The following is a 15,301-nucleotide window of genomic DNA, read 5'->3' as shown; positions in this document are numbered from 1 at the left end:
TTTTTTTTTTTTTTTTTTTTTTTTTTTTTTTTTTTTTAAAGTCAGAATTCAATTTTATTTCACATTGATAGAAACCGTGAAAAAGATTTACATTTTCCCATATTACAGCCCAGCATTTCAACGGAATATTTCTTGCCATAAGTTAGATCTTGCTGATTTGTGTCAGTGAAACAACAGTTTATATTCTTCAAGGTAAAGCAAGATGACTTAGTAAATGATTGTTTAAAAACTGTGAATCCAGACATAAACATATGGCTTCATTATTCACATGCTCTATATAGTCCATACCAAGCCATTTCCATCATCAAATAGCACCCATTTATGAAGATGCCATCCTAACACTGTCCTAGTCAGCTTGAATACAGCAGAAAAATGAACACCAGTTCAGAAATGTCAAGTGTACATTTTTGCTATGTATTAAACTGTGGTGACTACACCATATGTATTGAGTTCTGACTAACTTTTGTTACCCATAAATTTATCTTCAAGTAATTTTAACCGATAATTTGAAAAATCTAATTATTTAAAATCAAATAATTGCTATTTTTACATTTGCACAAAAGCTAACTTAAAAAGATCATTTGACTACAGTGAAAATTTTAAATGAGTCTGTTGGCAGAGAAGAGTAAAGCAAAATTTTTGAAAGGATTGTTCATTTCCTACAGCAGTTGGTTTCAAACATATGTGCAGAATAAGTAAATGCTATGAGGAGAATCACCTTAGAGCAAATCATCTTAGAGATTACAGTTTTTAAGATCAGTTTTAAATATTCCAGAACATACTAGAATATGAACTAACTATTCTTTCAGTTAATTACAGGAAAATACAGCCAAAGAATTATTTTCATTACCTGCACTGAAGATTCTAGTAACTCTGCAGGTCCAAAATGTGGACTAAACTCCAGTTTAGGAAGTAGTGTACAAACTCTGAAGGGATGTCAGGTTTCTTTCTATAACTATCAATACATTTTTACTCCATCACGTCTGTGATTCAGAATGTCAAATTACAGCATATATTGACTGCGGGTCTATTGCAAGGAGGCAATATTTGGTCTGTTATGAAGGATAAAAAGAAGAAAGAACATATTTCTAGAGAGGAAAAAAGAATATTAAATACAATAGAAATTATATTCAGCAAAGAAAAACCTGGTCCCCAAAATAAAAGGGCCATTAATTCAAGAGAGCAATATTACTCTTTATGGACACTTAGAAGCATTATCCCTCTTATAAGGAATAATGTAATAACACCTCATTCTTAATATGTATTATAATCATTAAGTATATACGAACACATATATAAAAATATGGATACTGCATGGTGACTAAGTAATTTGGGGATATGTCCATAGTCTTAAGTCACAGCACGTATAAACCCTTTATGTCTTAACTGCTCATTTACACCTGAACAAGTTTTCATTAAGCATACTAGTAATTTTCAAGTGATATAGTAAAAAAAAAAGTCTGGTTGCAGTATTTTATGATTTTGCTGAATTACTTTTGGGAGAAGAAGCTGGCTGCTTCACCTATTTTAATACTAGTGTATCCTGGATCATATCATACAAATACATATAGAGAAATGTCAAAGATCATACATTTCCCACGAGGAGATTTATTTAGTCTGTGTCATTGGTGTGTATTTGCAAAACGTTTTAACACTGCAAACATTAGAGGTTTCAAGGTCGGGCACAGGAAGAAGTGTGTGCTCCACTGGACAATGCTGGTGTGCACTTCTACACAAGGCCTCTTGGCGGCGTCAGTCAATGGGAGGTAGGAGCCTATCAATGAACTGCTTGATGTCCATCATTTCCTGCTGACATGAACTGTGCATCATGCCTGCGTAGGTTCTGAAGGTCACATTGGCTGGATTCACCAATGTCTTCAGCTTCTCAGCAGTGAGAGAACCAAACATCAGGGGGACTAGAGGATCCAGGTCCCCATGGCACTGAAGAATAGAAATGTCTCTGTTCACGCCACCGATAGGGCCCTGTGGAAACGAAGCCCGCAGTGGCAGCCAGCAGCTGAGAGCGGTGACCCCGGCCAGCTTCTGCTGTGTGGTCAGAGCCGTGTACAGAGATAAAGCTCCTCCCTGAGAAAATCCTCCCAAAATAATTCTGTTAGAAGGAATGCCGTTCTTCACCTCTTGATCTATCAAAGCCTTTACATTTTCTGCTGCCTGTTTAATTCCAGTTTCATCCTCCAGTGAATCTGGCGAAAGCCCAATAATGTCAAACCATGATGGCATAGCCATATTCATATTTAATGTTACAGGCATAATCGGCGCATGTGGGCAGATGTATTTGATGTGGGCGCTTCTGATCCCAGCGAAGGCTTCTGCCCATCCATGCCCTGTGTCTCCCAATCCATGAAGGAAGATCACCGCGGCGGTGGCCTTCCGGGCGGCGGGCACGATGGCGGGCAGCGGAGCCGACATGTTATTGCCGCACATACACCGGCTCCAGCGGCCGCGCGTCGGAAGCGGAAGGCGGAGCGGGCGCCCGGCCGGGCCCAAGGGCGTGCGAGCGGCGAGTCGGGCCCGCCCACTTTTCTGACTTTTCTTATAAAATCTGAGAGTATTTGTGTTCTGCTGTGTTTTAGGTGATAATAACATTTAACAGAATGGATAGATTTTCCTATTAGTGTACCTACAGGTAAACACCAGGTTGTTGACCCTTCACTTTCTCCTTTTATCACTTTCTTGCATGAGGACGTATATTTCCCTTTATTTCATAATCACAGTATTTTTCTTTGCTCTTATTCTCTTTGTATGAATACAGTGCATCATTGTTGCATGGAACATTTTTAACGTTCACTTTTAATATTTTGTCATTTGAATTTCTATTATACTGATGGGAAATTTTCTATGTATGATTGTTTCCTTTTTATAGTTCAGGTTCAGTGCCTATATATATTACATTTATATTCATATTTATAGAAATGTTTCAGATATATAGCATAGTATTATCATTTGGCATCTGTATACACTGCAGAGTGATAAGCACAAATATAGTTACCATTCATCATCATAAATCTGACCTCCTTCACCCATTTTTCCCACCCTCCAACCCCTTTCCCCTATGGAAACCACAAATCTGTTCTCTGTATCTATGAGGTTTTTTTTTAATATTACACATATGAGTGAAATTCTATGGTATTTGTCTTTGTCTAACTTATTTGACTTCTTATATACTTCAGGGTCCATCCAGGTTGTTGTAAGTGACAGGATTTCATTCTGTTTTTATGGCTGCGTAATGTAATATAAATATTCACATATTCTTTATCCATTCATCAGTCCATTGGCACTTAGGTTGCTTCCATATCTTGATTGTAAATAACGCTGCAATAAATACTGAACATAGAGGGTCATATGTCTTTTCAAATTAGTGTTTTTGTGTTCATTAGATAAATACCCAGAACTGGAATAGCTGGAACATATGGTAGTTCTATTCCATAGTTTTTTTTGAAGGCTATCCATACTGTTTTCAATAGTGGCTGCATCATTTTACAGCCCTCACTGCATGAGGGTTTTTTTTCCTCCACGTCCTCTGATGTTTATTTATTTTTTATAATAGCCTTTTTAACAGGTGTGAGGAGATCTAATTGTGGTTTTGATTTTCATTTTCTTAATAAGTAGTAATGTTGAAAACTTTTTCATGTGTCTGTTGGCCATCTGTATGTCATCTTTGGAAAAATATCTATTCAAATCCTCTGACCATTTTTTAATTATGAGTTGTTTATATATTTTCACTATTAGCTCCTTATCTGATATGATTTCCAAATATCTTCTCCCCTTCAGTAATTTGCCTTTTCATTTTCATTCTTCTCTGCAGAAGCTTTCTGGTTTCATGTAGTCCTGTTTATTTGTGTTTGTTTTCCCTTGCCCTTAGATTCAGATCCACGAATCATTTGTCATTCAAATGTCAATAAAGTTACTGCCTGTGTTTTCTTCTAGGAATTTTTTGGTTTCAGATACTACATTGGAGTCTTTAATCCATTCTGAGTTAATTTTTTTGTATGATATGGGATAGTGGTCCAGTTTCATTCTTTTGAATGTGATTATTCAGGTTTCCTAGCACTGTTTATTGAAGAGACTATATTTTCTTCATTGTATGTTCTCTTATCCTTGTTGTAAATTTATTGTCCATATATATGTTGATTTATTTCTGAGCTCTGAGTTCTGTTTCATTGTTTTGTGTGTCTCTCTATTGTTCCAGTGCCATACTGTTTTGATTATGGTAGATTTGTAGTATAGCTTGAAATTATGGAGCATGATACATTCAGCTTAGCTATTTCTCAATGTTGTTTTGGGTATTCAACATTTTTTTTCTTGGTTTTCTGTTTGGTTCTCCCCCTTCCCGTGTGAATATTTTCTGTGTTTCTTTCTTACTTTTTTCCCAGAATGTTTTCTGAACAAGCATGTCATGAATTTCAAGTAATATTCTTTTATGCTCTGAGGTGACATTCTATGTTTCTACTACTGTCCATATGAGGTTAAAAAAAAAAAGATGAAGAGTAATAAAAGAAACTCCACTATCAAAGTTACTGCCACTTGATTACATATCTAGTGTTTGAGATTTATTCATGAAAATTTTGTATTTCACTTCAGAAACCCATGTTATATTGGAAAAATGCATATATTCATTTTATAATTTAAGGTATAAATCATGTGCAGGCATATTCATAATTCCTCAAATTGTATTTGTGTAAAAATATTCACAAGAACAATTTCTCCTTTCTTTGACTCCCTTCTTTGCAGACAGGAACCTAAATGCCTTGTGTGTGTTAGTCAGTCATGTCATACTTTTTGTGACCCATAAACTATAGCCCACCAGGCTTCTCTGTCCATGGGATTCTCCAGGCAAGAATACTGGAGTGGATTGCCATTCCCTTCTCCAGGGGATCTTCCCAACCCAGGGATCAATCCCTGGTCTCTTGCATTGCAGGCAGATTCTTTACCATTTGAACTAAATGCCTCATTCTTCCTTTTATAACATCCTTTGAGGAATGTATGTTGGTACCCAAGAGGGCAACATCTTTGTAAGAGGAAAAACCAGTCAGGCTGATCAAATTGACAAGAAATTTTTGGTAGAATTTTCTTTACAGGAAGCTTTATGAACTGAAAACTGTATCTATAATAAAATAAGTAATTAGAAATTATGAGCTCACGTTAAAATGGTCTTTAAGTGTCCTGTATATTTCAGTGGGCTGTATGACATATTCAATGTCTAATTATATTGGTAAAGTGTGATATGGGACAAATTTTGTTAAAAGTAAAAGAATTTCTCTTATAAGCCTTTGCAGATGAATGCCAAATTACTCTGCTTAGGCAAAGTTAAATGGAGGCTTGATCAAGGATCTAGACTCTCTGGGTCACTAAATTCCACATAAATCATCTAATTATATGATTTCTCTTATAAGTAGGAATTTTTGCCATATAACATTTTCTTTTGCTGCTTATGTAAATACAGCTATTTCTCTGAAGCAGTAGTTCTCCCTATAAGAAGGCAAGATAGTGTCTTTGATAAGTTTATCCACAGCAGGAGTCCTTCTTGAGCCACATTTTCTAGCCTGTAACTCTTTGTTTCCTCTTTTTGTTTAAGCCAGTGTTGTTCATCGAAATACAGACTGAAAGAAATATAATGCCTTTTTTATGGGAGTGAGTGTGATCAGTCCCTTAGTCATCTAGTATTCATTTTCTGACCATAGATAGCATTCACAGCAGTTTAAACATATTCCTTCCTGTGCAACGTGTACACATTTTCAGGGACAAAACAAATGTTTAATTATTAAAATGGGGATAAGCACATAATTATAGATTGCACTGAATTTTGGCTATAAGAATGGGAGTGATTATTTGGAGGAAGTATCCTACATGCAGTTTTAGGGGAGAAAGTGCTCTAGATAGGAGGAAGAATTCAGTTCTGTAGAATTAAGACAGCCTGAGTAGAAGTGGTTTGCTTTAGAAAATAAGAAGGTAGGGCCTTCCCAGTGGTCCAGTGGTTAAGACACTCTGCTTCTAAGCAGGGGACATGACTTCAATCCCTGGTCTGAGAACTAAGATCTCATATGCTGCAGAGATGCCAAATATAAAAACAAATAAGAAAAGGAGCTAACTACAAAGACAGCACAAAGGCAGCTACAAAGATACAAGAGTGTCTGCATTCATAAACATATGCTTGTGAAATTTCCACAGTTTCAGATTCCTTCTTATTAAGAATATTGCCTTTCAAATAGGCTTTTAGAGGCTTGTGACCTCACCAGAACAAAAGCAATAGGGTATGATCTAATGGTCATTCTCCAAATTTAATGGATAATATATCTTTCCATTGGATCAAGCATTCTCTATTCCCTCAGGCAAAGGAAATTAACTGGAATCTAAATTTGGTTGTTAAATAAACTAATAGGTTTTATCTTTTTAGTTATTATGCAATTCTGTGATAGACTTTTCTTCATGATAGAATTACTGATTCCCCATAAAGATAAAAGCTTAGGTAAGAAAAATGTGTTAAACTGATTTTCTCACTATTTTTTTTTTTATAGCTGTGTGTCTTTCTCTAGTTGAAAAGAAAAAAAATCAGCTATTTTTCTGGATAAAATAAATGAAAAACATGTTGGCTAAAAGTCAATATATCTCTGAGTTTGTTCTCCAAAAATGCCTTCCAGTTAGAAAAAAAAACAAAACAACAACAAAACACCCCAGGTTGATGGTACACTTTATTTGCCTATAATGATTTAAGTGTTACTAGAGACTCGGGTTTATTGTATTCATCACAGCAATATCTTAGTAGCATCCTTACATTTTTAATCTAAGGCAAAATATTGATCAGCCTATCCTAGGATGTAGTTAATACATTAGCTGATCAATTTAACTGTCCTGATAGCTTCAGATTCATAGATCAAATGCTTTTTATAGTACTTAGAAAACCTTGAATTCTTGATATTTATGCTCAGAATTATTTTCAGCCTTTCTTCTTAAAGTTATTGTTGGTAGAGCCATCATTAAATGCGAATTTGAAATCAAGCCCACAGCTGACACTGATGATAAGAATTGCTCAAATTTTAGTTAAGCTCTTAAATATGCCTTTGCTTAAAGCTCCATGACCCAGGTTCCCTGAATTTGTTATAAACTCAAAATTTTTTCATGGTACTCTTGGGATTATAGAGTGTCAAAAGAATAAAAGTGTTAGCATATTTATGTAATGTTTTAAAAATAGTCAATTACGTATATGTAGTAAAACTAAAGCATTAGAAAAATTTAATTCATTTTAGTCTTAGGTTGAGTTTTCTTTTTTTTTTTATTTTTAGGATTTTATATACTAAGTCTTTGACTACTTACAACTGAAGAAAACTTTATGAAAAGGCAAGAAGGAAACTTACTTTTCTCAATTTTAGAACAATTATATATTGACAGGTTGCACAAAAATGTTCAGGGAGGTCTGTGTACTTTCTTAATCTTTTTCTCCTTTTTATTTATTATACATTTATACAGTACTGCCTTTAAGTGTAAGGGAAACTAAGGTGAATGCAATAGACATAGCCCTGGAAAACTTCATAATTAACTGTGTACTATAGAAATGTTAAGAGATAACCCCAATCAAATATATTAAATATCATGCTGGAATAAAGAGAAATAGAACTATGTAATTCAGCTTTGGAGCCAAGATGGGATTAGTGAGCAAATATAAGAGAGAATAATGACAAGATAAATCTATATGCTTTTGTTTGCTTGAAGCAAATGTATAGAAATATTTGAATAGAATTACTCAAATTAGAAAATCTTTTTTGTGGTAAAATTGTAGTATATTATGATTTCAATACCATTTGGATATTCAATATCATTAACCTACAGAAAAAATGTTTATTAGAAAAAAATACTTTTAGGGTATCTAACAGTTTTGGAAATAAACAATATATTTCTTTTGCATGTATTAATGCATCAATTCATTCACCAAATATTTATTAAATATTTGCTTAATTCCAGTCATTTCATTTGATTTGTAGGAGGCCATAAATAATATATGGAATACATAAATAATATGCAAAGTTTTAAGACAGTAATTCTTGTGGCACAAAGGAGAAAAAAGTGGGTGGTAGGGAATGGTTGGATGAGGGACAACTTACAAATGCTAAGTAGAGGTCTGGGTAGACCCCTTGAAATGGTTAACAATTAAGAAAATATATCAAGTTTGTTTTGTAATCTTTTAAAGTTGAGAATTCCAGGCAGTGAGCATAGCCAGTGTAAAAGTGGCATCATGCCTGCTGCATTTGTGGGGTGGCAAGGAAGCCGGTTTGACTAAAGTAGAGAGAACATCTTGAAAATTGATAGGCAGTGAGTTTTGAGAGATAATGGGGGAAAAAAAATCACATAGGGCCTTTTAAGCAAGTGTAGACTTTGGTTTCACTCAAAGTAAAACACATTGCAGAGTTTTGAGAAGTGTAACATAGTCTGTCTGTCTTTTAAAGGGATTGTTCTGGCTAGTGTGTTTAAGAGATATTGAGTGGCCAGATAGACCCAATAATGCCATTTGGAAGGCTACTATATTAATCTAGATGAGAGGAGAAGGTAGTTCAGATGAAGATGGAGCAGTGGAGGAGGTGACGAGTAGTCAGATTATATCTGAAGTCAGAAGCAATAATTTTTGCTGATAAATAGGATTTGAGGTGTAAGACAGAGATAGACTTTAGGATGACTCCAAGATTTTGAGACTGAGCAACTAGAAAATGGAGTTAACATAAACCAAATTAAAGAAAATGTCCCCTTTTGCCTAATCCACTGATATTAATATTCAGTGGTAGAATTCAGGTAGATTTTTTTAAAGAATATGAACAAAATATTTTGAGGAAAATGGAAGTAAGGTAAAAATTAGGGAAAATAGCAATGTTTTATATTTAAATTGCTTTCAGATACTTTGACCTTTTCTTTCCCTTGCATGATCCTTAGGATCTTAACCATGGCTGAAAGGAGAGTGATGAAGTTTGCGTGATAATGCTTTAAAACACAAATGATCAGAAATAGCATAGGCTTTGTTTTGTTCTTAAGGTATTGATTCTGACATCTGTATATAAATATTTAATCCCTACCTAACTATATATGCACTGATACATCATGGTACCCTAGAGAAATCTTTTGAGAAAACATATGATGCTACCTTCACACAATAAAATTAGTTTCATCCATTTTTTGTCTGTGAAACTGTCCATGTAGATATTTCAAAATGACTAATGTTTCATACTGCTTGAAACTGACTGGAGCTGACTTTTGGCTCAGATCATCAGCTTCTCATAGCAAAATTCAGACTTAAACTAAAGAAAACTGGGGAAGACAATAGGCCAGCCAGGTATGACTTAAATCCCATATGAATTTTCAGTAGAGGTAACAAATTGATTCAAGGGACTAGATCTAGTGAACAGTGTGCCTGAAGAACTATGGACAGAGGTCCATAATATTGTATAGGAGATGGCAAATAAAACCATCCCAAAGAAAAACAAAAGCAAGAAGGCAAAATGTTTATCTGAGGAGGACTTTACAAATAGTGGAAGAATGAAGAGAAGTGGGGATCGGGATTGGGAATACATGTAAATCCATGGCTGATTCATATCAATGTATGACAAAACCCACTGGAAAAAAAAATAATAATAATAAAAAAAATAATAATAAAGACTAAGATCTAAAAAAAAAAATAAAAAAAAGAGAAGTGAAAAGCAAGGCAGAGAGAGAAAGGCACATCCAATTACATGCAGAATTCAAAAAAATAGCTAGACGAGACAAGAAGGCCTTATTCAATGAACAATGCTTAATAATAGAAGAAAACAACAAAAGTTAAAAGGCTAGAGATCTCTTCAGGACAACTGGAAACATCCAGTTTCCAGGGAGCATTCCATCCAAAGATGGGCACAATAGAGAATAAAAATGGTAGAGACTAGAAGACACTGAAGAGATAAGGATGGAAAGAATTCATGGAAGAACTATATAACAAAGATTTAATGAACTGGATTACTATGATGGTGTGGTTAGTCACCCAGAGCCAGACATTCTGGAGTGAGAAGTCAAGTGGATCATAAGAAGCACTGCTGTTAATAAAGCTAGTGGATGGGATGAAATTCCTGCAGAACTATTCAGATCACTAAAGGAGGATGCCATCAAGGTTTTGCATTCATTATGTCAGCAAATCTGGAAGATCCGGCAGTGGCCACAGGACTGGAAAGATCGGTCAATCCTCATCCCAGTTCCCAAGAAGGGTAGTACCAAAGAATGTGCTAACTGTCGGACAGTTGTACTCATCTCCCATGCTAGTAAGGTCATGCTTAAAATCTTGCATGCTAGACTTCAACATTATGTGAACCAAGAACTTCCAGATGTCCTAGCTTGATATAGAAAAGGAAGAGGAACTAGAGATCAAATTGTCAACATTTGCTGAACTATAGAGAAAGCAAAGGAATTTCAGAAAAAAAAACATCTACCTCTGTTTCATTGACTACACTAAAACCTTTGTGTGGATCATGACAAACTGTGGGAAGCTCTTGGAAAGATGTGAATACCAGAACATCTTACCTGTCTCCTGAGAAACCTGTATGCAGGTTAAGAAGCAACAGTTAGAACTCTGTATGGAACAACAGACTGTTCAAGACCGAGAAAGGAGTAGGACAGGGCTGTGTGCTGTCACCTGTTTGTTTAACCTGTAAGCCGAGCACATCATGAGAAATGCCGGCTGGATGAGTTACAAGCTGGAATCAAGACAAGTGGGAGAAACATCAACGACCTCAGATGCGCAGATGATACCACTCTAATGGCAGAAAGCAAAGAGTAACTAAAGAGCCTCTTGATGAGGGTGAAGGAGGAGAGTGAAAGAGCTGCCTTAAAATGAAATATTAAAAAGAAACTAAGATCATGGCATCCAGCCCCATTACTGCTTGGCAAATAGATGGGGAAAATGTGGAATTATGACAGATTTCCTCTTCTTATGCTCTAAAATCACTGTGGATGGTGACTACAACCATGAAATCAGAAGATGATTGCTCCTTGGCAGGAAAGCAATGACAAACCTAGACAGTGTGTTGAAAAGCAGAGACATTACTCTGCTGACAAAGGTCTGAATCATCAAGGCTATGGTATTCCCTCAGACTTCCCTGGTGGCTCAGATGGTAAAGAATCTACCTTCGATATGAGAGACCTGTGAGAGCTAGACTGTAAAGAAAGCAGAATGCTAAAGATTTGATGCCTTTGAACTGTTATACTGGAGAAGACTCCTGAAAGTCCCTTGGACAGAAAGGAGATCAAAACGGTCAATCTTAAGGGATATCAACCCTGAATATTCCCTGGAAGGACTGATGCTGAAGCTATAGCTCCAGTATTTTGGTCAACTGACGCAAACAGAAGACTCATTGGAAAAGTCGCTGATGCTGGGCAAGATCAAGGGCAGAAGGAGAAGAGGATGTCAGAGGATGACATGGCTGGACAGCATCACCAATGCAATGACCATGAACTTGGGCAAACTCTGGGAGATGGTAAGGGATAGAAGGCCTGGTGTGCTGCAGTCAGTGGAGTTGCAAAGAGTTGGAAACGACTTGGCAACTGAACAACAACAATGATGCTTTCTTAACATAAATTAGTTTCATCCATTTTTCATCTGTGAAACAGTCCATGTAGATATTTTAAAATGATTAATGTTCCATACTACTTTACTGCTTCTATTAATAATTGTGTTTTTGTAATATACGTTTTTCAAAATATTTTCGGTATATAAATACATTGTGTTTTTCGTAGATTTTTTGTTTTGTGTTAGCATTATGTACCAGACAGGATCCCTGCAAGAAAGATATAACACACTCAAAAAAAAAAAAAGACTAGGGAAAGCTTAAAAAGGGGAATATTTATAAAGGTGTATGCAAGGTTAAAGGAAACCAACAAGGAATAGTAAATCTTGGGCAGTAGGCTCATAAGGCTAAGGTTGCTGTTACATACCCGAAGCAAGGGACAGGAATATTTCTGCAGATTCCTGAAGATTGAGTTGTAGCTTTAAGTACAGTCATATCTGTTCAGGTGTGCATGCATGGTAAGTTGTGTCTGACTCTTTGCGACCCCAAGGACTGTAGCCCCACAGGCTCCTCTGCCCATGGGATTTTTCAGGCAAGAATATTGGAGTAAGTTGCCATTTCCTCCTCCAGAGGTTCTTCCTGACCCAGGGATGGAACCTATGTCTCCTGCATTGCAGTTGGATTTTTTTACTGGTGAGCCACCAGGGAAACCCCTAATCTGTTCAAGGAGGCCACTTCAAAGAAATAGTAAACTTAGCATGTATGTGTGCCGAGTCACGTCAGTCATGTCTGACTCTTTGCGACCCTATGGCCTGTAGCCCACCAGGCTCTTCTGTCCACAGGATTTCTCAGGCAAGAATACTGGAGTGGGTTGTTATGCCCACCTCCAGCGGATCTTCCCAAGCCAGGGATTGAACCTGCATCTCTTACGGCTCCTGCATTGGCAGGTGAGTTCTTTACCACTAGACCTACAGACAGTAAACTTTAGTAGAGGAACAAAGCCTGGAACAAAGCAAGTTTGACCTAACATCTCACACATGATGATCCTCCTTGCATTCTCATTGGCTAAACACAAGAGAATACTTTAAGAAAAGGCGACCATTGGTACAGTCATAAAGGTCAGTCTCCAGAGAGACATAGTGACTGTGGAGAGCCAGAGACTAGATTTGGAGGAACAGAGAAATCCAGTCAACATGAAATTATATTTTGTAAGGGAGGAAGTGGTTTATATTGAGAGCCACAAAAATAAATATTATGATCTGCATCATGCTCCCCAATAAATACCTTTTGCAAGTAATACTGCTTTCTTAGTTTATACATATTTTTGAATTTTTATTAGAAAAGGTTTTCAAACTTACAGAAAAGTTGCAAAAATAAGAGTGTTACAAAGAACATTTGTATATCCTTTAACTAAATATCTTCTTTTTAAGCATCTTACTACTTTTGTTTTACCATATGCTCTGTTCCTCTTTCTCTAATATATTTTGTTATTCTATCCTAAGAATGTGACCGGCCAGTAGGACCTGTGTCCTTGACTAACAGCTTCCCCAAAGACTTCTGTGCACTGGCATCTACCAAGTCTGGTGTGGGCAGCCTGGCCACGAGGTCCTGAAAGATCACACACCAGAATTTGGCCAGACTCATCAGTACTTTGTCACAAATTATAATTTCACAAATGTTACTTTTCTACCTGTGATTCCACCTTTGTTTTAGTCATAATTCTAAACATAAATTTGTGGAATGCCCACCATCAGTCCCTTCGCAAGTCTTTCCAGTTCTCTCTTGGTTGGATGAAGCTCATGCCCAAGTAGACTCTTCAGGAAGTGTACATGTGTATAGTGTTCCCTGAGTCCTTGAACATTTAAATCTGTTTTTCAATATTCTTGACAGTCTAAGGTTTTGACTAAATAATACCTTTGACTCACACTTTTAATTCTTTAATTTTCTTAAATACTACTCTTCTTGTACCTTGCTTTTGTTTATTTCTGAGAAGTCTGTTAAGAATCTAATTCTGTTGAATTTGCATCTCTTTGCTGAAGGGTTCTGAGGACTTTGTCTTTAAACTTTAACAGCTTTGATAGATATGGACCAGAGGTTAGTGTGCCAAGTCGATTGAAACCGTGTGCTACTTCAGTATGTGGAGTTCAGGTACTCTTGTTTTCATGATGTTTTCTGCTCATCATTGTAAACATTGAAATGTTAATTTCCTTTCTTTCTTGTGATTTTCCTTTTCATGGACTGTAATTGTATTTGCTTTGTACTATTGTTGATTATCTTCCAATTCAAACACTTGCTCTCTGACCCTTGTTTTACTTTGTTTTTAAATATCATTTTTATTCTCCTGGTGATTTTACTTCTTTTATACAATGGCCTTTATTAAATTTTCATTTGAATTTCTTTTGCTGTCAAAATCTTTTCCTTTATGGCTTATTTCTGATATGTTATTCTTCTTCTTCTGTTTCTTTAGTGAGTTCATTCAGTTCTCTTGCCTTTTCTTATTTGTACATTTCTGGTATTAGTTTTTGTATATATAATTCAAGGTGGTTTTTTTTGTTTTGTTTTTTTTTTTTTTCCATGACCCTAAATACATGTTTTAGGATATTTGGTTCAATTTGGAATGATTTTGTTGTTTCTCTTAGCTTCATGTTTGTTCTTTAGGACATAGTTTTCACCAGTAAAATTGCTTTAGTCACAATTTAAAAATTTCAACAGCCATTTCATATTAATATTATCTGTTTTTTCTATTATTTATTCTTTGAATAGGATTCCTAACTTAAAAGTAGAGTTTGTCATTTTTTGCTCTTTTTTGCTCTGTTTTTAAAAGAACTGTGTTGTTGATGGTGGGAAAGAGATGAGGGGTTGGTGTTTTGTCACCCCTTTTCCTGCAAGAAATATGATTTTCCCTATTATTTTCTCATTTCCCTCATGCCTCATTGTAGCCTCTCTGTTTCTCTTCAATAAGCAGTGCTTCTTCAGGCTGCCCCTGACAATCCTGCTTATTGCCAAGTCCTCTATAGCTAATGCTATAATCAACCGCAGTTCACTTGAATTTATTATTTTGAAATACAATGCTGCAGTTTAGTTTTGGGGAATGATTTGGTCTGTTTCATTTATGTCCTCTGTTTGCTTCACATTTTTTCTTGGAAGTCTCATGACTTTTCCATCTTACTCTTCATACCCATAGGCATAGCATCAGGTGACTGGTGAAAACTCTGCTGGAATTTTCTTTTATCTCTCTCTCTCTCTTTTAAGATTGTTGTGTTTTGTCTCTTAGTGAGGTTGAAGCCCTGCATTATTTTTGGATTTACTTGCCATTAATGTTATTTTTATGATTTGTTTGGAAGATGTGTGTGGAGGTACAGTGTCAGTTTGCCATCTTTGTTCTCCAAACCTAGCAATATTAATTTATTTTTATTGTAAATAACACAATCAGCAGCAGCAGACTTCAAAAAATTTTGGTTATTTTTAAAAAATAATCATGTAAAGTTTTACTATTAAATTGGTGATTTTGAAATGAGAATTCTGGTTTCAAAAGCAAGGGATTTAGTGGGGGGTGGGCAGAAATATGTATTCTATAAAAAATAAGTATAAAAAGTTTCCCTTTAGCACTGACAAGTGACCAAAGGCATCCTTCTTTAGAATTTTATTCTAATGACATTAAAATATGTGTGACACAAAGCTACTCTGCTTAGTAGTGATATAATTAATCATGAATAACATTAAGAAAAGATGCTTAGTAACTAGAACTTACTTGCAAAGTTCCTGAAAAA

The 15,301-nt window shown here is 35.7% G+C and overlaps 2 protein-coding genes across 2 annotated transcripts in view; one reads left to right on the top strand and one right to left on the bottom strand.

Annotated features, from left to right (window-relative positions):
• GALNT13 (polypeptide N-acetylgalactosaminyltransferase 13) overlaps positions 1-15,301 on the top strand; it is a 557,108-nt gene that overhangs the window by 142,735 nt on the left and 399,072 nt on the right. The gene's annotated exons all lie outside the window — the stretch shown is intronic.
• On the bottom strand, positions 42-2,518 carry LOC133050818 (acyl-protein thioesterase 1). The gene has a single exon (XM_061135077.1). It carries the CDS (start codon positions 2,443-2,445, stop codon positions 1,753-1,755), a length of 693 nt encoding a protein of 230 aa, XP_060991060.1. The 5' UTR covers positions 2,446-2,518; the 3' UTR covers positions 42-1,752.

The sequence above is a fragment of the Dama dama genome, chromosome 33, assembly GCF_033118175.1.
Source record: "Dama dama isolate Ldn47 chromosome 33, ASM3311817v1, whole genome shotgun sequence".
Classification (NCBI taxonomy): Eukaryota; Metazoa; Chordata; class Mammalia; order Artiodactyla; family Cervidae; genus Dama; species Dama dama.
This window is presented reverse-complemented; position numbering and strand designations above follow the sequence as displayed.

Bases quoted from the DNA above. Each gene is read 5' to 3' on its own strand.
- LOC133050818 (XM_061135077.1), bottom strand. From the start codon at position 2,445: ATGTGCGGCAATAACATGTCGGCTCCGCTGCCCGCCATCGTGCCCGCC.